The 23,843-nt window shown below is 31.8% G+C and overlaps 3 protein-coding genes across 8 annotated transcripts in view; 1 reads left to right on the top strand and 2 right to left on the bottom strand.

Moving 5' to 3' along the window:
- LOC127063943 (E3 ubiquitin-protein ligase TRIM9) overlaps positions 1–14,688 on the bottom strand; it is a 95,928-nt gene extending 81,240 nt beyond the window's left edge. The window contains exons 1-2 of one of the 2 annotated variants that reach the window (XM_050994304.1): positions 13,457–14,688; positions 7,326–7,604 (exon numbers count right to left, since the gene is read on the bottom strand). In XM_050994304.1, the coding sequence (XP_050850261.1) occupies positions 7,326–7,604; positions 13,457–13,945 (768 nt within the window). In that variant the 5' untranslated portion in view covers positions 13,946–14,688. The remainder of the gene's footprint in view (positions 1–7,325; positions 7,605–13,456) is intronic. The other variant, XM_050994314.1, reaches the window with a different exon arrangement.
- Positions 14,689–19,543: 4,855 nt separating this feature from the next.
- LOC127063956 (L-2-hydroxyglutarate dehydrogenase, mitochondrial) lies at positions 19,544–21,988 on the top strand. 2 transcript variants are annotated; one of them, XM_050994349.1, is made up of 7 exons: positions 19,544–19,667; positions 19,834–20,035; positions 20,194–20,406; positions 20,536–20,727; positions 20,803–21,074; positions 21,156–21,335; positions 21,424–21,988. In XM_050994349.1, exons 1-7 carry the CDS (start codon positions 19,585–19,587, stop codon positions 21,617–21,619), a joined length of 1,338 nt encoding a protein of 445 aa, XP_050850306.1. In that variant the 5' UTR covers positions 19,544–19,584; the 3' UTR covers positions 21,620–21,988. The 2 variants fall into 2 exon arrangements, with proteins under 2 accessions (XP_050850306.1, XP_050850297.1); XM_050994340.1 differs by having other exon boundaries at positions 19,831–20,035.
- LOC127063976 (post-GPI attachment to proteins factor 2-like) lies at positions 19,586–23,772 on the bottom strand. Of its 4 annotated transcripts, none has more exons than XM_050994411.1 (6): positions 23,182–23,769; positions 22,776–23,022; positions 22,482–22,697; positions 21,360–22,363; positions 20,984–21,238; positions 19,586–20,919 (listed from the first exon to the last, which is right to left on the bottom strand). In XM_050994411.1, the coding sequence occupies exons 1-4, from the start codon at positions 23,374–23,376 to the stop codon at positions 22,236–22,238; spliced, it is 786 nt and encodes a 261-aa protein (XP_050850368.1). In that variant the 5' UTR covers positions 23,377–23,769; the 3' UTR covers positions 19,586–20,919; positions 20,984–21,238; positions 21,360–22,235. The 4 variants fall into 4 exon arrangements, with proteins under 4 accessions (XP_050850368.1, XP_050850377.1, XP_050850381.1 ...); XM_050994420.1 differs by having other exon boundaries at positions 20,999–21,238; XM_050994424.1 differs by having other exon boundaries at positions 19,586–21,238; positions 21,360–21,551; positions 23,182–23,772.
- Positions 23,773–23,843: the final 71 nt, after the last annotated feature.

The following is a 23,843-nucleotide window of genomic DNA, read 5'->3' as shown; positions in this document are numbered from 1 at the left end:
GACGTACGTGTTTTCTAAAATAAATAAAACTAAATCTAAAATATATCTACGTGACAAAGAAGAAAAGTAGAGAAATACGAAGCAATTTTGAGCAACACAACTACGAAAGATTCCCTCGTGTTATGTGGCAGATGTTACCAATATTCGTCCTTTCTATTTTCCTTATTGTGGATTATACATCGAATTACATTCCATATTACAGAATCGTGTAGTAATAAAACCAAAGATACAACTGGCTTTCGAACAAACGTAACCGTTGAAGATTTATCGAAAACACATCAACGGAATATTTTTTTTAGACATTTTATTATTCTATTCTTTGAAAGAAAGAAATTCAGTGTGAAATACGAAAGAGTAAGATGTAAATCATGCAATGTGAGTTAAGCTTTTAAATGTCAAATGGAGAGAATTTAATGTACGGCTTAGCAAGAATAAAGCACTGCATCTAAGTAGCCATTTCGTGAAGAGAGTTGGAATAAAGAGTTACGAGTGAAAAGCATCATAAAAGACAACGTATTGTCTACGTACAAACCCGTATATAGTATAGCCAAAAGTCATTCCAAGTTGAAATGCGACAATAATGTATTTGCTACATCAAATTAAATCTCTTAAATTATCTCTTGGCAAATCGTTCAAAAGCTTCAATAAAATTTACGATTAATTCGTCATTAAAAAAGTTTTCTAAATTATAACTAAAACGATATATATAAAAACGAATCTATGCCTATAAAAGTATCTACTAATTAAACCAATAAAAATGTAACTATGTACGTGACAGAAAAATAGAAAACAATTTGAAGTAAAACGATTTCGAAAGATATTCTAATGCTAATTTTCAATAACAAATTTTCTCAATATCATATTACTTAAGCAAAATTCAGCTTCGAACATTAAGCATGAATTCCATGATAAGACAATTGAGATTATCGCACGTTGATTCTCAAAGTTCTACCTATCGAGAATGGAACAAATCGGATCGAGCTTAATCCTATATCGTCAGGACATGATATTCGGAGATTCTTCGAGACTGGAGAGAAGGAAGAAAATCGTTATCGTACATCAGAGAGTCTCGTTACCCTTAACGTCCGCTGCTGTGCACAAAGTTCGACGAAGTGTATCCTACATGTGTCTGTATTTAAGTACGCGTCGTAATTTAAGTACGCCCATTCTCTCTCTCTCTCTCTCTCTCTCTCTCTCTCTCTCTCTCTCTCTTTCTCTTGTGTTATTCCTGTCCTCAGAACCCTATTCTCGCGTAAAATTTCAAGTTCTATGCTTAGCGAGAGAAGAGAAGATCCACAGAAAGGGAAAGAAAGGAACAATTTGATGAGTATAATATATATGTGTACGTGTATGTATGTGTATGAGAATGAGAGAGAGAGAGAGAGAGAGAGAGAGAGAGAGAGAGAGAGAGAGAGAGAGAGGGAGAGAGAAAGGAAATAAGGACGAAGGGTGAAAGAGGAAAGACGATGCATGGCATAATGACCCGAGAACGAGTACTCACACATCTTTACCTAAGTTCATAGTAGTATACGTATGTACATTGTGACATAGTATGTTTGTGTATATTATGCACACATACGCATTCACATATCACATATATGTATATGGTTTGATTCACCTGTGTATGTATATATCTACGTATATATACATGATATATAATACATGATATCGGAGAATCACAAGTCCTGGCCGGTTTAGTCTCTTCTCTTTTTAACTCTTTCTCTCTCTCTATCTCGTTCTCTCCTTATGCACCCACTATACCGTATAGGACTCTTCTATCCTTCTTCTCACATTACTCTCTCTCTCTCTCCCCTCTCTCTCTCTCTCTCTCTCTTCTTTCATACTGGACAAGCCGTTGGTTCCTTTCTTCTCCCTCACTCTTGAAAGGAAGCTTTCTTTGCGCCATGCGATATTCCGAGTCACGGCAAGCACGACGATCAAGTATATACATACAAAACACACACATGTAAACATACACATATGATTCTCGACGTCACGAGAGGATACCAGAAGGGAAGCCCACAGGGGGTCTCGGCTTTTTACCTTTACGCCTCGAGGTCGAGTTGTACGATTTACGTATAATACACGTCATACTACACAACCCGTTGTACTTTATATGTGTCTATATGTATGCGTATGTGTCTTTTTATGTGTGTGTGTGTATGTGTGGGTGGGTGTGTGTATCGCGCCTTTTCTTTGTGATAGACGCGGTAGATTCAAGGCGTGGCACTCCTCAAGGCAAAGCCAGGAGTGTCGGCGTCCCTGCCAGGAAATTGCGAACGTCGCGACGTTTGCCGTCGCTTTCGAGAGCCACCAAGAGAGACGAGAACTCGGATATGACCTGCCCTCTACGAACTTTCAACCTCTACTTGATATCGCCTTTCCTTTCCTTTTGCTTTCCCTCTATCCTTCCTTCCTTCCTTTCTTTCTTTCCTTTCTTTTATCATGAGAACTTTTTATCTATATCTCTATGTAATTTATCGCCTCAAAATTCTTCCATCTACATCGATATCTTATGGTAGATGTAAATTCGTTCAAAGTGATATTTGCTTATTCCAAGATCTTTATTAAAAAAATTGAATATATATGGGTGTGTGTGCGTATACGTACGCGTACGTGTTTGTTGATATTCTACGTATATTATTATACATATTCATAAAGCGTTAGATCGAAATCATATAATAAAAATATCAAATATATATATATATATATATATATATATATATATATAATATACATTAATATTAGATAATTACTGACATTTATACAATGTGAAAGAAATATTTTTTAAATATATATCTTTCCTTTATGTATTCATATTTATTAAATATATACTATTTATTCTTATAAATATTTTAACAATATTTTCTAATTAATGTTCTATTTAATTAATGATATTTTTATTATATTAATTCGATCTAACATTTTATAAATTTGTTTAATAATATAAATAGAATATTGAATGATTTTATAATGACCACGAAACGATTTGGATAGTGAAATAAATTAAACCTAATGAATAATCATTTAATTTAAACTACTTACCAAAAGTGAATTCAATCAAAACAAACGTATTAAATTTCCAATAGGACGAAACGTAATAAAGGAAGAAGATTGTCTATAAAATGTCCACTCACAAACCGGACATCTTCGATTAACTTACAAAAGCCATCCCACGCGTTTCTCCCTAATTAATTAGCGCCAAATTAGAGATACGTCATCAGCAGATATCGGTACTTGAGCATAGTCGTGGCCTTTATATTGTGAGCTTAAGCGATTTACGATCAATTAACACATTCTTGAAAAAAAGACACACACATACACATATGTATGTACGTTCTATACATATATTTGCCTGACAAATCGATTAATAGAATCTTCCGCGTCCCACGCATGCGTTATGTCACTTGCATTCTCTTAAAAGCAATCAAAGCTATCGGTTATCGGCACTAACATTTCGAACAGCGCTCAATGTAATCTCGTTTCTCGTTTTATTATTCGATACGAGAGAGAAATTCACGAACGACGACGATAACAATCGACGGAACAACGTGTTCGAGCAAAGCGCTAAAATCCTGAAGATAACGCTTAGCTACGTTCGGCTTTGTTCGTTTCAAAAAATATATATGCACATATATATATACACATACGTATATATATGTGTGTGTGTGTATGTATATATGTACGTCGAAAGTAATAAATTTTTCATGCGTCTGTCGAATTACGATATGCATGTATATATGTACATTTAACATCGACGTTATACGTACTATGTATATGCATGCGCGTGTGAATAAATGTGCTTTTACATATATAATTTATATACGTATAATTTTCACGCGATTCGTTCGCAGATTAACGTTGGACGAAAGTGATATTTTATGCGGGTCACAAATACATATCCTTTGTATGAGATTATTAATCCATCTTCCCATCAAAATCGTTGAAGTGAACAAGGAAAAGGTACTAGCATGAGTTTTATGTGTAAACAAGAAAACATTCGCGTCAGTTATTCTGTGTTTTGTGTAAAATTTTTAAGATGCAAATCATGGAAAGGAAAAGTGAAGAAGAAAATATTTAAATCATTAATCAATCAAATTCATAACCAAATTATATATACAAATTTGTATTAAAGATTATTATTAGCCTATTAATAACTGGAGTAATCTTCTATGCTGAACGTCAAAAAATAAAATTTATTTTAATCAAAGATAAACTTGAACGAATAAAAAAAAACAGAAAGTTATAGATAAATTAATGAATTGTAAAAGGAACACGTAGGAAACGTAATGAAAAGAATTAATCGTATAATAGGTATTATTATTTTACGAATACGAATTATTATTTTAAAAAATTAAAAAAGATATATATATTTTTTATTAAGAATTACGAAAAAAAATCTGATATCAGCCAACAAGTAACAAATATCCTTATAAAAATAAAATAAAGAAATAAAGAAATATTTACTGGATAAAACGTATTATCATATACGATAATACTTCAATATTCTCGAAAGGGTTCTCGCATAAAAGATCAACGATTGAACGTGCTTGGAATATATAGGTAAATTAAACGAGGACGGATGGTATCTTAATGAGCGTTTTACATCGATCTCGCTGTCGGCTTCAAGGCGAACGTCCTGATAAAGTCCCGGAGGACGTAAATCGTCGTAAATCACAGCGCATGTACGAAACTTGTACGAAGAGAGGAAGATTCGCGAGCCTTATTCATCTTCAAAGTGTGAGAGAAGCATAGAATATTAGATAGGTGCGTCGTCCTTCGTATATGGCCCAGCTCGAAGGCTTAAATAGGAATTATCGCGCAAGCGTTGCTCGAAAACGTGGCGTTCTCGTGATTAGCCTTGGCTCGAAGTAATTACCGGGACTATCGAAAGCATACAAGTGTCTATGTGTGTGTGTGTGTGTGTATATGCGCCACTATATTCTCATACATCAACATTAATACGTGATAGTACCAGGATTACGCGAAACGTATGTGCTTTCCTATGAGTTGACAAAGAAGCTAGTTCGTAAGGATACAGTTTCTAGCGTGATATAATCGTTTAGTATTGAACTAAAATCGATGCAATATAATCGATCAACCTGAAAGGTTGAATCTAAGAAATTTTCGACGACTATCTATCTTCATGACAAAGTTATCGTGAAATTTTTTGTGTTTCAATTTTTATTAAAATTATTCAAATGTAAATTGTATATGTTTGTACGACGAAGTATAGTATCTGTATCTAATATCTGTAAATAATTTTAATTTTTACTTTATTGTTATGGATAATTATATCTTCATAAAGATATTAATATTATTTTTCTAGGTATAACTAATTTATTGAAATCTCCTTTCCTTTATGAATAAAGATAATTAATAAAAATACGAATTATAATATGAATTTCCTCGTAATTGTTCTAATACGTATCGTTAAATTTGTGTTCTGTGTAATATTAATATCTTCCGACATAATTTATATTTATATTTCCTCGGACAAAATACATGAAAAAAAATAAGAATCGTTTGTATAACAAATGGCCAAAATCAATCTAATCTACGTTTCTAATCTACGTTAATGAACGGACGATATTCTAGTCAAAGTAACAATACTCGGGATAGTTCGATCGACAGCTGGTAACAATATCACCTATCTTACCTAGATGTGTGAGTGTAAATACGCACATATACGCTTCGAAAATGTCGAAGCGGCTTTCAGTCGACGCCAACACCTGGTCGCTTCCTGACATATGGGGCCACGATCCCATCGCCCTATGGGAATCACTTCCTCGGCTAATCTGATAAATTGCCGCTGCACCGTCAAAACCGCCTGGCTCCAGTAATTTGATAAATTGATTGCCGAACAACTGACCGCCTTGACAATCCGTCCTCGTAGTCTTAGCCTACTTGCCTCTTTGTTCGATATACGCTCGATATATAGACGTATTTGTATGAAAATCCTTGGGAGATTACAGAACATAGTTGTTTGATAAGACCGATCGAAATGCGTCTCTTTTACTCGCATACTACAAAAGTCTACTTTATTTCTGACAAAAAAAAGAAATACCGAATTGTGAAATTTATCATTCGAAATGTGTGTTGACTTAAGACCAAATTTTTTCTTTTATATCGCATGATTCGTTATGAAAATAAAAAAGGAAAATTGATGATTAAACGAGTTAGGTTATTTAATTAGTTATTGATATAATTGTGAAGAAATGAAGCACGTAAAAGATTTCGTATGGAAGAAATTTTTTCTTTTCTAAAGAAATATGTTACATTATAACAGTTTATTCGATTATAAACTGTAATAAATATATTTAATAATATTTCATTAATCAAATATTTTTGGCTGTATATAATAATTAATTAAAGGATAGTGAAGACAAAGATTCATTCGATTAATTCGTCCTTTGATAATAAGGAACCATTTTCTAATCGGAAATGATCCCCTTCGAACTATTTCCGGGAGGGTTATTTAACATGTCGGTATTTTAAAAATGTGGTCGTAATCTCTCAAAAACGAGCGAACCTTGTGTTCGTCAATGGGTCGTTACGTTATATGATGCGTAAAATTCAATGGCAGGAGCAACGCTACACGCTCGTAGAAAAATATTTCATACGATGCACGTTGCGTGGTAGCGAATATACCGTGATATGTATGTATATCTCTGTATGAGCCTGGATTATTGGCTCGGTCCATTGTGGCGGCGCGTCATCGATTATCTTCGAATGTTGCTTGTTCGACGATGCAGATAAATTATCTCGAAAGTAGCCGTACGAACATATGCTTATTTTCAAATTGCATTCGTTACAAAACTTTATATAGTAATAAAAATTTTTTTCCACACAGATATAATTAAAATTCTATATGGGAAAAGCTCTTTAAATAAATAGAACATCTCGTTTTACATAAATAGAAAATTCTTCAAAAAAAAAAAAAAAAAGAAATAGAATTGAAAATTTTAATATAAAACCTATTATATACGGAAGAAAATTCTTGAAAAACAAATTATATTATGTTATCGCAAAACGTTTGTGAATAAACCGTAGTAAATATATGCCGTAGTAATATTTCATTTAATAAGTATTTCTAATTGATTTTACAAAGAAAACTATTCGCTCTTCGATAAGAAAACATTCATTAGAAATATACTACGTTTTTCTGACGAAGTATCTACTTGAAAAGTGATTTATGAAAAAATACTCATTTTCTATAAATTACAAATTATAACGATTACTCAAAGAAATTGAAGACTTTTAAAAAAAGTATAATTTCCTTGAGAAGAAAGAAAATGGTAGATATTGGATTCATATAAACTCACCTTTTGTGCCTTGCATGCGGCTGCTAACGGCAGAACATCATGTGGATGAGCAGCGTGTCGATCTCGAAGGCAAAGCCCACAGATTGCGATTTTGCAGAGTGCACAATAGAGAGAAACGGCCTCGCCGTTATGATCGTTGCAAACTGGAGTACCTTCCGATGCACGAGAACCTTTGCCGCTGCTAGATTGCCAGCTGCCTCGCGGTGGTCCAAGATTGTGAGTCGCCAGGGGACCACGTTTTGGATGACAAGATTCTCTGCAGGCGTCGCAGTACAGCACCTATAAAAATGAAACATTTATTGCAGCCTCCATTCCATTTTTAAATCTTAATTTCTTTATTTTCATGTATTTAAATCAAACTTTTTACATAATTTTGCATCTCAAAAAATTCTTTTTTTTCCAAACAAAACAAAACAATTTTAATTTAAATTGAAATTTCATGATCAAATCTTCACGAGGTAATAACTATAATGGCATTAAAGCTTTGATTAAAATACTTCAATTAAATATTTTACATCATGATTTTTTATTACATTGTTTTAATTTTACATTTATCACGACTTATTGTTAAAAGACATACATGTATCAAGTTATCTTCTTAGTTTGATATAGAGCAATGCAAAATATTGTAATAGAGAGAGAGGGGGGGAGGAGGAGGGAGATCTTCATAGAAACTCTGTAGACGTGTTATTTTCCTAAGTCATTCAGGAAATACGACCGACTCTTTTGAGGGCAAGCGCGTTTAACAAAAAATATAAATATGTGGAGTCATCGCGTTAAATCATAGGATTAATTTCTGTGCATTTCTACGACGGATGCACTTAGTAAATATGTTTATGATGGAAAACATGATAGACATAACCGAGTAAAGAGAGATAAGGAAACGAATTTTTTAAATGAAAGTTAAAATTCTTGATAACACGTTTTACGTGTTCGAAGGAAAAGTTTTTCAATTTATCGATCTTAATATTCCAGATAAGTTACATAATTTATAGAATTAAAAAAAAAATTCCATTCAAATAAAATTTTCATAGAAAATTTTATAAAATCGATGAAAATGATTTGTTTAGTGTGTGTTTCTACGTTAATTTTTCAATTCACAATTTCTCTTAAATCATAGAATGACTTTAAAAGAGGACAAACAAATAATAAACATATAAAGAAATATAAACAATACTTTAGAAAGAAGCAAAATCGCAGAAAATATTTGTAATTTTACAAATAAACGTACTATTGTTCATGTCGCAATAGATTTCACAAAACATTTAAATTGCCAACCTACATAATTTCTTAGAAAGCTTTTCAGTGAGCATGCAGAAATTGTCTTTCGGTTTAAAACATTTTCCCGGTAGCGCATCTAAAGAGAATTTCTGTATTTGAAACGTTCGTCCATACAAATTCGTAGGGAAAACTCAACGAAATTACAAAGAATACTCAGAAAAAAAAAGAATTTCGTAGAGGTAAGTCAGGTTTTTCTTCACAATAGAAGCATAATATTTGCAAAAGAAAAAAAAAAGGATCCGAGAAAACGTGCAGCTTTGAGAAACGTTGAACTTTACATTTTATTAAATTATACCAAAACAAACAAAAAATTAATATGAAATAGATTTGTAATTAATTCGATAAACTAAAAAAACATTATTTTCAATATAATTCATTCCAACTTAATCAGTACTTATGAATTCCAATTGACATTAATTGGGATTAATTTGTCTTGCGAAGTGCAAAATCGTTGAAAAATTAAAAGAAAAAAAAAAAAGAAGAAGAAGAAGAACAGAAAAGAAAAAGAATCATTACTTCTTCGAATGATCCAAGGTTTGTAACGAAACACGAACGTTCGTGAATTTAAACGAAGCCTCACTTGGCAAGTTAAATAGTTGCTCGGTACAATTCCATATTCCGAGCGTCGAGAAGATGACCGCGATACGAGGGACATGAATCTTAACGAGAAAAAGAGAGAAAAAGAAAGAAAAAAAAGAGTATAAGACGTTGTTACCCCTTTTATTATTCCTCCGCTTCAACTATACTTCTCTCTCACTCGTAAGAAGTTACGAAGTAAGTCTTCGTAGGAAGAAACGAAAGGGGAATAAGGATGAGATAGGCCGTCTCTGTATGTGTGTCTGGATGTATATCTAAGGAAGAAGAAAGTAAACGAAAAATATACGTCTTACGTTGCAAGTGCCAGGCTCTTGTAATAACTTTTTCCTCTCTCTAATCCTACGGTCACTTCTCCCACACGAAAATAAGAAAAGACGGAAGAAAATAATGAGATGAAAACCTTCTCTTTAGCAACACCTGTGCTTCTTTGAGATTATGCATCAAAAATGTTCTTATCTTATCTTATCTAAGTAATTATTTTATTTCGCGATTGATTTTTACGAAGATTTATCATCGCGAATATCTACGTAAAATAATATAAACAAAATATCTACAAGATCGTATTTATAAGATATGAAGAATAAAACTTCTTCCTTCTTTCTAAAAATGAAATATGAAATGCGTCAGATACGAATTTTCTTTATAAAAATTTACACGATTATGAACACTTACATAATATAACGTAATATACCTTTACAAAATCCTATTTAAAGAGAAGGATCCAGTATAAATAAATATTATTCTACCAGCATTTCTAAAGATCAAATATGAAATGCGTCAGATATGTTATTGTTTTAAACAAAGTTGATCTAGGTGTTCAATATTTTTGATCTGTAAACATGAAAATTACGGGTTAAGCCAAGTTAGAGAGCTTTGTCTGAAGTTATAAAAGTAAGACAACGAGTAAGGTAGATGGTTGCACACATTGGAGTCTCAGTAAACTAACCTACATCATAGCCATAATAACTTTGCTTCGCATATTACGTGTAACATGGTTTGTTACTTCTGTGTTAGTTCGGGATGGACGGGAATAGAAGTACAAAGGGTTAAGAGGAGAGGTATGTAAACTGCAAACTAAATATCCGATTAGATATACTAGCATGCACACACATATGATAAATTTATTAATCTTCTATAATGCCATATAACTTCGAAATCGTACACATCATATTTCAAATCTTATTTCATTTAATCGCTTAGAAAATGAATTGTTAATTAATAATTAATAAATACCGTAAGTTTTGTACGAAAATCTTTTTTTAAACAGAAAAAGAATTGATTTATAAACTTATACTTTTTCGTCCTATTTCATTTTTTTTTTTTTTTTTAATATTATTTCATTTAATCGTTTAGCAAATGAATTGTTAGTTAATAGTTGTAGTTAAATAAACGTTATACCGTAAGTTTTATGTGAAAATCTTTATTTCGAGAGAAAAAAATTGGTTTATAGAAGGTTAAAGTATTATCGAATGTACACACACAGACGAATGTACAACCATACAGGCCCACACACATACATACACAGAGGTAAATAGTACACATATACGATACGATTAGCGACACGTTTGTTCGATCATCCAACGAAAAAAGAAAAGGTCTTCCTTCGTATTCTTCGGAAAATGCAGTGTAAAGTCGTTGAAAAGGACGACAAGTACTCGTCGCGCTTTTCATCGGATTCTAACGCGATTTAGTTTTCGGCTTTATTGCGATCCGTTGCTTTTCTCTGCATCTCTCTCTCTCTCTCTCTCTCTCTCTCTCTCTCTCTCTCTATCTCTATCTCTCTCTCACCTCTCTCTTTCGAGTTTAGCACAAGATCGCGAACTTCTATTTACGAACCCTCTTACGAGTATTTACGAACGGTAGAAAAATCTTTCGAGACTGCGCTGATCGATCGCCTAAGTTTATATTGAAAAGTTCGACTAATCGATTCATTTCACTTCAGACCAGATCTTAAAAAATATTAAAAGAACTTCTATCATCGGAATAAACGATAATTATAACGTAAATAAAGCTTATTCTTTATAAATAACAAATAACAATATCTGTACAAATTAATAAATAATTAAAAAACGATCGAACCTTTCTTTTCATAGTTGATAAAATATCAGGAATTATTTATAATTAACTTTCATGATGAAACGTTATCATCACTAATCGACGATATTAATTTAAATTTATTTAAATACAAAACTTATAGTTCGTGCAATAAATAAATAAGAAAAAATCAAATTTCTTTATTATACAATCGATAAAATATAAGGAATCGATTGTAACGAAACTATGCGAGAAAATCTTGTCATCACTAACAACAAAAAAGACAAATATATATTTAATTAAATTTAAACGTACACATATTTATCAATATAGAAACTATACTATCAATTATTCGATCATTAGATAAATAATATCTGTATGAAATAAACGTATGAGAATAAATAAAGAAACGAGTTTGAAAGATGATTGATAAACGAACTGAGATCGATACGATATCTGAAGATTTTCCCTCAGTTTCAGATTTCTCACGGTTAGGAGGTTGCTCTCTAAATTTCGCCAGACATCGTGAGATCAAGAGTCGATCGTGACTACCCGCGAGATCTATTTTTCGCCTTATCATCTAACACGCCTCCTTTTGCTCTCTCTCTCTCTCTCTCTCTCTCTCTCTCTCTCTCTCTCTCTCTCTCTCTCTCTCTCTCTCTCTGTCTGTCTCCCATTCTCTCTCACTCTTCTTCCACAACGATGACTTTAAACGATGCCGACGCTGCGTCGAAGAACGGCAAACATCAAACGCATCGAAATAAAAGGAACATAAATAAATATAAAATATATACATCACATTTATGTTCTATTACATTTACTTGATCAATCGTTTTAATAAACGTGTCATCTTCGATTAATTCGAGCGAACGTTCTAATTATATTCCTATTTATATTCAATCGATAAGAGAGAGAGAGAGAGTAAAAGAGAGAAAGAGAGAGTGATAGGTAGATTACAGCTCAAGTGCAATGCAAATAAATCAAGTACCTACTGCACTTTTTCGAGCAGTTCATCACATTTTCAAGCAACGATCTATCGAAACATCTTTCGATATTCTTCCCTGTGAGTTTGTTATCGATAAGAAACATAAAAGTTAATTCTGACCTATAAAGATTAGGTATTACACGAAGTTGAGATTTGATTACGTCTCTGTTAACTCGAATTTAAAACAAATATCTTTGATAAAGATAAAATGTCATTCTTTTCGAAAAACACGAAGACTCGAAGGAATCGATTCACGTCAAAACTTTTTGATCGACATGCAAACTTTAAACCTGTCTATCAATCTATCAATCTATGTATCCAAAATTCAAACTTCCGACTTGTGTTAGACATTTAAATGAGATTGAAATATATGTATGTGTTGGAAGATAAATGAAAAGAATTTTTTTTTAGGAATGTAAAAGAAATAATAACATAACGATGAATAAACTGCTTTCAATCTGCGATTGAAAACAAGGCTGTCCTTGTTTTGAGCAATTTTATTATAGCAATTGGTATACTATCGAGGACACGAGAATGTACCGTAAATATAATAGTAAACGATTAATGCTTATTATACGAGCGTAGCTTTGAAATTGACTGTTGTTTTAACATCAAGGACATTTGTATCGTAATTTTCAAACGTCAGATTACATTATCGTTGTTCTATATATCCATAAGTAATTAAACGTTTCAAAATCGTTTGAAAAAGAAAAATAGACAAAAGATGAATTCTAATAAATAAAAGCTTATATAATAAATAGTAAAACAAACAAAAAGTTCTGATTATAATTTCCTCATTTCTATTAAGTTATTAAAAAGAAATACAATGACGATTTGTTTAATCGTCCATAAATTGTCATATACAAATCTTGATTAATACAAATATATATATATACACACACACACACAAACATATTCATTATAACAATTCATAGATCAAATCTAATTCGTACAATACTCAACCTTCAATCGAGCTAATCAAAGCAATCAAGAAAACTAGTTAAACCTCTACGACGCAAAATATATAGTACTACAGCATACTATACTTATCTATATTTATAGTATATTAAATACAACTATATTTAGCAAGCATCAACATTCCGATGTTATAACTATATGACGGAAAAATGAAATAAAACAGCGTGATGGAAGATAAATAGATCACAGACAAGTAATAAAACATTTAGACAGGAAAGAGATTAATCGATCGAAGAAAAGAAAAAAGATAAATTACCTCGCATTGCTCGCAAGCGACGGTAGCTTCACGGGGTTCGCCCTCGCACATCTGGCATTGCATTCTTGCGTTCCTCGATTCTTGATATTTTTCAACGATACGTTGCATGGCCCTATACTTGGGCAAATTATGAGCACCACCCTCGTCGAAATAAACGGTTTTGCGACATACAGGGCAAGATAGACAAAGGGTTCCCCCGGATGGTGGGAAACCACCGTTCCCGGGTGTACCAACGTAACTTCCAGGTCGTGAACTAGTCGAAGTACTACCGCAGACGACGCCCGAATCCGTTTCCGAGAGTATCGACAATTTGTCGGCTTCTTGATCGGAGCACGGAGCATTTGAAGAGTCTGTCGTCGATTCGGGTGGTGAATCGGGTGGTGCTTGAAGATTAACAGCGCACGAGAGACACAGAGCGTGCCAACAGGGCAACAAAACTGGCTCCGTGAATAGTTCTTTGCAACAAGGACATCTCAGTTCGTCCTCCATTTTCTCCCTTTTTTTCTCCTTTTTTCTCCTTCCAACGAGAGTTATGTAGACTTTTCTTCTCTTTTTTTTTTTTCAATATTATTTTCGAACGATCGAATGTCTGTTTGTAACAGGTTACAGGATTGATTTAAAAGACGAGTTTAAAATATAAATTTCAAGGGCGAAGAGGAAAGATTTTTGGAGTTTGTTTTCTTTTTGTTTTTTCTTTTCTTTTCTTTTATGAGCGGCGCGCCGCTCGGCTACACGCGGAAACGCGCGTCCGTTCGCGTCATCGTCATCGTTACGACGACGCACTCGCACGGCACTCGAATCTCCACGACGAGTTCCACGAATCGCCGTAGGAAAGGTCGAAGGTGACGGTATAGCGCATCAGACTACGGGTTTACTTTCCTTCTTACTCTTTGAGAGTTCACTCGCGATCTGTGAGCGCGCGAATAAAAGGAATATCGGAGAGAACGAAATTCTGCTTTGGAAAATATCCTATTTCGAAGGATTGCTTCGATTTTTATTTTACGCTTGTTTTCTCTTTCTTCCTCTCTCTCTCTCTCTCTCTCTCTCTCTCTCTCTCTCTCTCTCTCTCCCTCCCTCTCTATCTGTCTTTATCACGAAGACGAGTGAACGAGCGAGATAAGAAGATTCGAAACGAAAAAACCGTCTTGCCTGGACGCCGGCGGCGGGTTGACTGACTCCGTGCACGGAGTCAAAGAACCGACGCGCAGCCGCGTCCGCGCACGACGCGCATCTCAGTGCCGTAGTTGATCTACGTAGTACCCCCCACTCTTTTCTTTTTCTTTGTCCTTTTCTCGATTTTTCTTTACTCCTCGTGAGTCATCGAAGTATATATTTCTTTTCTTTTTTGTTTCTTCAATTATATTTACGATAATCTGTTATAGTTTATTTTCTTCATTTCTTATAATACAGTTGTTAATTACGCTTGAATTGTTTATTATTTTTTGAACTTTCTACGCGTTCCTCATAAGGATGAATCATGAAATGTTTATTTATACAATTAGGTATATATGGTCTTTTTTATATATTATTCCTTGTACTTTAATTATTGTTATTGGAAGGCTCATATTTTTATAGAAACTGAAATCGATTTGTATGTTATCAAAATAACTTTTCTTAAATATATCCGCTTGTTATTCCGGTATTGATAACATGTCTTTGGGTTTTCATTCTATGAATTCATGAGATAAAATAATAATAATTGTTGAGAAAGACTGAGAAGAAGAAGAGAAAAAACGAACAGAGACAACACAAAAATGTTACTAATGGATATCGCGAAATGCATCGCGTAATGACGAAGTTTTTCGTTCGATGAATTGAAAATTCTTGATCGGAGACACACTGCTTTTAAGTGTATTCCCTATGCTCAATGATACGATCAACAATGGAATTGTTTGCTACGTTCATTCTATACCATCGACTATACTCAGTCGAACGAACGAACAGTTTTTCTTCAGAATCTTTCACGTTTAAAATTCAAACTTTCTGTCAAAAAGTATTTTGTCGTAATATACATTACAATAGTCTATTTTATAAATCATATTTTTTCTTCAAAACATCATACATCTTAATTTTACACAATAATTTATTTTTACACAATAGTTAATTTTCACAAATAAAACTAAAATATTTTTTTGCTTGAACAGCGAAGTTACGTTCAATCTTATAATATTCTTTTTCTTCTTCTTCTTCTTCTTCTTCTTCTTATTATTATTATTATTATTATTATTATTATTATTATTATTATTATTGTTATTATTATTATTATTATATTATATTATATTATTTATTGATAAAAATAAATTACATTTACTCGGAGCCCTCTCCATCAATGACCTACTTTCTAAGAATTAAAATTAAAAAAAAAATTAAGTAAAATTAAAAGAGAAAAAAAGGATAAGGAAAAAATTCGATAGAATAATAAAAGATAAAAATAGAGTTTCGTTTGAGATATAGGAGATAAAGGTGCAAGATGAAAGTGAGAAAGGGGAAGGAAAGAGGACAATGGCTATGAACGAAGGGGCGAGAAGAAGAGGGTAGGAAAACTCGTGCAGGGGTTCGAATTCCAACGCATTCTGGCCAGGTGGGTTTCGTCTACGTTTCACGAATGAAACGAGCGAATGAACAGATAGAAAAGAAAGAGAGAAAGAGAGAGAGAGAGAAATAGACAGAATAGAAGAGAGAAGTAGATTCTCCTAGGCGTTCAAATTTCAAATGCAGAACTTTCCACATATACATATCTATACATATACGTATTCAGGTTTAATCGATCTGTAAGATTCGTCTTCGAAATTTCATACGAACTATTGCAGAGTAGTAACGTTAACTAAACTTTCTCAACTAATATGAACGCTTGGTTGAATGAAGATAGAAAGCCAAAAGACGAGAGCTACTAGTCAAAATCATTTTATCAAAGAAATGTCAGTTTGCTTGCAGCAATCATATATGTGTATAAACTGATTTATGTTGCATATGGTGAATGTAAATGTCATAACTTTATATATATATATATATACATATATATATATATATATATATATATATGTATATATATATACATATATACATATATACACCATATACATTTTATACATATCCTATAAATCCTACGTACATCCTATACATTTTATATACATACCATATAATTTATATATATATATTATACGTATCCCATAAATCCTATATACATCTTATTTACATCTTATATTTTTTATATATATTCTACACATCTATATACGAAATATCTATATATTAAAATTGAATTTGACATAAGCGTAGGTCTCCATAACCGAAACGAACATATATAATTCGAATCAAACGAACGTGAAAGAGTATCTTAAAACGTTTCAAAACTGTCCTTCTCGATAGTTATGTACTCATTCCTGTATAAGATATATATATATATATATATATATATATATATATATATAAAAACGTACATTGTCTTATATTTATTGCAAGGCGACTATCATGAACCAGCCAAGAACACCATTCCCATTCGAAACGATCGTAAACACCGTATGGTCCGAACGACCAATGTCCAAAGACAATACTTTTAAAAATAATGATGCGAGTCGCCTTTGGGATTGCAATAACGCGCTTCTACGTATTAGTTCCAAATTCCTCGACAATACCCGAGATATATTGCACTTTGTTTCCGGCAATATATCGAGATCGATGCGAGTTTAAGAGTAACTGATGCATGAAATTCGAACGATTGTTATTATAAATGATGTGATTGTCGATGATTATACGATAAATTACTCTATATTTTACTTTATGATTTTTCGATGTAATTTCATTCATGTCTCTTTGTACTTTTGGGATGAAAGTTTTTAATTATTATAAACGACACTTGTTGTTATTCAACTTATGACAAGTTTCTCTATATTTTAATTTACGATTTTTTAATGTAATTTAACACGTCCTTTCATATCTTTGTAATGAAAATTTTTAATTATTATGAACGATAATTATTACTCACCTTGCGACAAATTACTCTATATTTTTATTTATGTATTTTCGATGTAATATCACATGTCTCTTTATATTTTTAGAGTGAAAATTCTTAATTATTATAAACGATGCTTATTATTTATTTTATGACAAATTACTATATATTTTCCTTTATGAATTTTCAAAGTAATTTCATATGTCTCTTATACATTCGGAATGAAAATTTACAATTGAATTTTAATATATAGTTCGATTAATACTATTGAATTGATTCATAAATGTCATAATAAATTTTAATTTTAAGTAAAAATTTTCTTACAATAAAACGATAATTATTTATAAATTAACATGCTGTAAATCATGAATTAGATTATATTTGTAGTTCACCTAATTAATTTTGAAAGCGATATTTAAACAATTTCAAGCACGAAACGTATTTAAAAAAATTCTCCTGAAATTTCATATAAATTCTCTGGAAAGTTTCATCGATCGAATAAAAACTCTTTTAACGAGAGTTTTATTAGAATATAAAACAAAATAAAATTATCAATAATTCGACGATAAGTAAGAAGAAACGTGCATGAAAATGATGGAGGCGCCACGTGCTTGACCCAAACGAACAAGCTTCCTTATCAATCGAACGACGTCGAGAATGAAACACATGAATTGAAAGAGAGAGAGAGCTCTCTTCTATCCGAATTATTCGAAAAAAAATTATTCACTAGTCTTCTTCGCACAAGCGACGAGAAAGGAGGTTCTTTATGCGCGTGCGTACGTCATCATTAAATTTAGTCACATTAGCATAATTAACATAATAAGCCTTTAAAACAATATGAAATTTTGACGTTAATATTTAAGAAAAAAAAAAATCATTTCTTAACGGTTGGTATCGATTCATTTTTAAATAAAATTTACCATCTACGTTCTATCTTAGTTTTAATGATTGTCTCTCTCTCTCTCTCTCTCTCTCTCTCTCTTTTTCTTTCACTTTCTTTAATTAAGTCACCTATTTCCATCTCTCTCCTTCACAAAATCTTCAGACTTTACCAAGAGATTTCGCATTTACATCTCTCGAACGTGTGTGAATTTATGACTATGATAAATACAAATGATAAATCTTGTGTAATCTATAAAAAGAAAAATAACATTATCAGTGATAATCATATATGTTTGTAGTGAGCAAGTTTAATGAGGACAACTAATTATATATGTATATAAATATATGTGCATATATATATATATATATATATATATATATATATATATATATATATTAGTTGATTAGTTAAGTACTCTAACTGCAAAGTTGCAAGAACATGAACGACGTATATATCAATACGCGTGACTGTCGTTCGATATTGATTTTTTTGTAATTGAGAAGTAGGTCGTAAACACGTGTTTTATGAGAAACGGAAATGAAGTTGTGTCTTAACGATGATGGCTTCTTTACGATTGAGTCGTATATATAAATGAAATTGGTTTCGTGATTCATTGAGGAAACTAAAATCAGATATGATGGTTATCGTTATGTAACCGGATCCATGTGTTAAAAACGATGGCGTAGAAAATGTAAGAGAGTAAACAAGTTATATTTCGAATGGATTAATTTCGAATTATCCGTGATACAAATTACTGAGATAATTCGTATAAGTCGATATCGAATTTGTTATTTTGTAAATAAATATTTGAAAAAATACGTTCGTTTTGGAATTTAAAATATCAACGACCTTAAAAGAAGTATAATCTTTTCTCTCATTGATTTTTTTGATTCTTTGAAATATTCTGAAATAAATAATGCGTTTACTTAAAGTTTCTCTTTTTCGTAAGTCACGATTAGAAAGCTACGATTACGCTGAATCTATTCAAGAATTGTTTATTCTTTAAACTGCTTCGATTCGATCAAGAAAATTAAATATTACGTTTTCTTATCGTAGAGTCGTTATAAACGAAGCTAAAAAAAAAACTATACGTAAAATATCGCGAGAACGATTATGAAAATGAATTTAGTCATAGAACAACTGAACAGTGATTAGAAACGACGACATAATTAATGATTTCGTTATATAAAACAAAAAAAGAAAAATTCTTTTCCGTACGATCGAGATGTACGATGTTCGTACATATTTTTTTCAGAAACGATATAACATCAAATTCGTAGAAAGAAAAAGACCAGAATGACGGGCAGCATTTTAAGTTTATTGATAAAACCAACGATATCGTCGAATTTAAATTGTCTGATACGTCGCTATACGTCAAGGTTAGTTTTAAACTTTCTCTCTCTCTCTCTCTCTCTCTCTCTCTTTCTCTCAACACTCTCACTCTTTTCCTTCTCTCGAGAAATTTTTGTTTCCAATGTAATAAATGTATTTAAATAAATAAATAAATAAAATAAAGTAAAATAAATTAATTGTTATATTTAGTAGCAGTGATGTTTGCAACGTATACGATCTCGTTGTTGTTGGAGGTGGAATCGTGGGATGTGCTACGGCACGTGAAATGTTAATAAGACATCCTAATTTGAAAATAGCTATCGTAGAAAAAGAGAATGCTTTAGCAAAACATCAAACAGGTCACAATAGTGGCGTCATTCATGCTGGCATTTATTATATGCCTGGTAGTATGAAGGTAATATAAAAAAATGATACTTTTAACGAAGGAAATTTGATTTACGATAACTTTCGAAAGATCTAGTTGCTTTTTAAGCAATCCTAATCTCGATCGATTCCAAACGATTGAGCAACATTCCCTTAAGAAATGTTTGATCCGGTAGCCAATGATTGCAGGCGAAGCTGTGCGTCGAAGGTTTGAAACTGTCCTATGACTATTTATGCAAGAAAGGTATACCTCATAAAAAGATCGGTAAATTGATAGTAGCTCAGAATGAACAACAGGCTAATTTGATAAACGTTCTGTTCGATCGAGGATTGAAAAATAATGTACCTGATCTTCAATTAGTCGATAAAGAGTGCATTTCAAATTACGAACCGAAATGTAAGGTAAATATTTGATAGAATACTATTATAAAATCGAGTGTTCGTTAAAAAATATCGAGTATTGTTTAAGAAATGTAACGATATATGAAAACTTCGCTATATCGATAAAAACAAAAACATTTTGGTTTTCAGGGTATAAAGGCCATTTGGTCGCCATGGACGGGAATTGTGAATTGGGCTGAGGTTTGCTATCACTTTGCAGAAGATTTTCAAAAAATGGGCGGTCAAATATTTCTTAATTACGAAGTTAGTGGATTCTCTGAAATGTTGGAATCGCATAATGAAGGACTATTGACACCTATAATCGTTCAGTCTAAAAATAAGGTGCACTTATTTCTCCTTTAATCCGACAGAAGTTTTACGAATTCTTACTGATGATTATCCTGTAATTTATTTCAGTTTATTTCAACGAAATATGTATTAACATGCGCTGGTTTATATTCGGATCGTTTAGCCGTCATGACGGGATGCGATCGTAATCCACGGATAGTTCCCTTCCGAGGCGAATACCTTCTTCTAAATGAAAATAAAAGACATTTATGTACAACGAACATATATCCGGTACCTAATCCGAAATTACCGTTCTTGGGCGTACATTTTACGCCTAGAATAAACGGTGAAATATGGCTCGGTCCAAATGCTATTTTGGCACTATCTAGAGAAGGTTACAAGTAAGGATCAGCAGAAATGTTCATTACAAAATCGTAAAAGTCAAAGATACTCATCGAAGTTCTGTCATTTTATGCATTTAGATGGACAGATATCAACATAAGAGACTGCATAGAAATGGCCAAGTTTCCTGGATTGTATAAGCTGCTCTTCAGGTACTTTATACCTGGAGTTAAAGAAATAGTTAAATCAATATTCTACCCATTGGCAATAAAGGATATACAAAAATTTATACCAGAAATTTCGTTTAAAGATGTAAAGAGGTAGGTATGGTTTTGTACGTGTACCTTATATCTCTTTGTTTTTAAATGTAATTCTTCTAATATTTTGAATAACTTCATTGTGTTTCAGAGGACCAGCTGGTGTTAGGGCACAAGCATTAGACAATGATGGCAAATTAGTAGACGACTTTGTTTTTGACAGTGGAAATGGCAGTATTGGAAGCAGAGTTCTTCATTGTCGTAATGCTCCTTCGCCTGCTGCAACGAGTAGTATGGCCATAGCAAAATACATTGCTGATAAAATGGAAAACGATTTCAAGTTTTAATATTCTGTGATATAATTGAAGGATCTAATGAAATTTCTCAGCAATGAGGAAAGTTCCATTCTCTTGTACACAGTAATTATACTTCATAATAGAATCTGTCACTGTCCAAAATATATATCGTAAGATTATAATATATTTTGTTACACCGTTTCTATATATTAGTTAGTACTTGATACTTCATAGCAATCATATAATGCATTACATGTGTTTTTAAAAGAATTTATTGAAAAGAAATAAAAACAAAATGAAATTTTTATATTCTTGTATTAAAATTTTTGTATAACAGCAATTGACGATAAATATCTGTTTATGTTCTATGTATTTTCTTGTATGTATATACATTTATATATAAATATCTTTTTCTAAAAATTTGTAATAAATCAGCATGTTTTGGTATCACACGTATGACGTATACTTTCCATAAGTATTTATCATTTTGATTGATTCGCATGACTGATATCATGGCTAATATAATAAACATATTAACCACTACCAGGTACATATGATTAAAAAACTACTAAAATCGAGTTAAAAATATGAATATGTTAAATAAAATATTTCAAATATCTAAAATGTATATTATAAATGTATATTGCAAAATGATTTATATAATAATTTAGATCAGTCTAATACCATTCCCTGATATTAAAACTCTAGATGTTGGAAAGTCCAATGCAACTGTCGAATGAAACATCATATTTGAGAGAACAACGACATATTCACTCAAAGCGAACATGGAATATACTGAAATCATAAAAAGCTATTGATTTTCCTTTCTACATTTAGAATTTAAAGTAATCTAGCTACTAAGTTCATACTTCATTGTATTGTAAATTTATTATTTTATAATTTTTCTACTTACCTAATGGTTCACAGTATTTATTATGCCTATAAAAAAAGTAAGATGCTAATAATATGGACAGTACATTTGACATCATTGCCCTCCATTTCCACCTTATAGATGTAGTTTCAGAAAAATCTCTGCTTACGTTACAACAATTTTTCATAACAAAGTATGATAATGGCATGTAGATAGAAGACATTATTAAAAATGTTATAAAAGATACTTTGTGAAATACTGCAAAAAATTAACAATCACTATTAACATTATTCTCAACAAATGCAAGTAAATGTATAAGTGTATGTATATATATACCGTAGTTCGAGTCAGAACTCCAGAAACTTAAAGTTACTAGAGATAAATTTTCAACAATATATGCGGCCAAAACAATGTTACTAATATATCGTGCCCATTTATATACATGCTCTTTATAATAACGGTAATACATAATCAGAACTAATGTTCTAGTTATAACTTGCGTAGCAATTGCCAATTTCCAAATATCCTTTTGAGGTCTATAATGGCCGATCGTTGCAGAGACTGATGGAAGAAAATTGTAAACCTACATAGAATAGCATAGAAAGTTTAACTATAAATGTATTATTTGTATCTAATTCATACATCTAATGAAATAAATAATATATTTTTAAATGATTACATTAATTCAGAATGTTCTCATTCTTAATTAGTCTTTGTAAATATTTCATTAATTAGATTTTACCTTACAATGGGTTGCAGTGGCATGTTCGAAATTATAGAGTACCGACCAAATAACGCAAAAAATAAATGCAAACAACGGTATAGATACAGTGACCCATGCTAATCTCGAAAATGAAATAATCGCTCGAACTTTCAACATGTCTTCTTCAGTGAGGGGAATGTAATCTGACCCCAGTCTCAATTTACTCATAGTCATGGAGTTCTTAGTTGATATTTTTTACGTCACAGAAATAGCGTCAAATAAGATTATGCTGCCAAATGCTTTCTCAATTCTTAATACCCTATGAATGTCGTAACAATATTTCGTTAGCTCGTTACACCTGTTTTGAAGATAAAATATCGTGACTGATAACGAAAACATTTAAATCTATATTTTGTAATTGGAATTAGTCTAAAAATACAATAATTTTGTTTCGCCGAATTAAATATCATAATAATAAAATTAATACGTAGGTGCAGCCATATTGGAAATTTAACATCTATACCAACAATAAACATAATCATGAACTAGAGAAATAGTTTTAGAGTTCTTGAGAGAAAAACAAAATGACGATTATTATGCACGCTATCTATTAGGAATAAACATCTTTTTATCTTTAAGATTCTAGCGACATCAACCGTGAAAATGTATTAATATGTATACGTAACTGAATATGAACTTGT

This window comes from Vespula vulgaris, chromosome 1 (genome assembly GCF_905475345.1).
Source record: "Vespula vulgaris chromosome 1, iyVesVulg1.1, whole genome shotgun sequence".
NCBI lineage: Eukaryota > Metazoa > Arthropoda > Insecta > Hymenoptera > Vespidae > Vespula > Vespula vulgaris.
The sequence above is the reverse complement of the archived record's forward strand: the minus strand, read 5'-3'. Positions and strand labels throughout refer to the sequence as shown.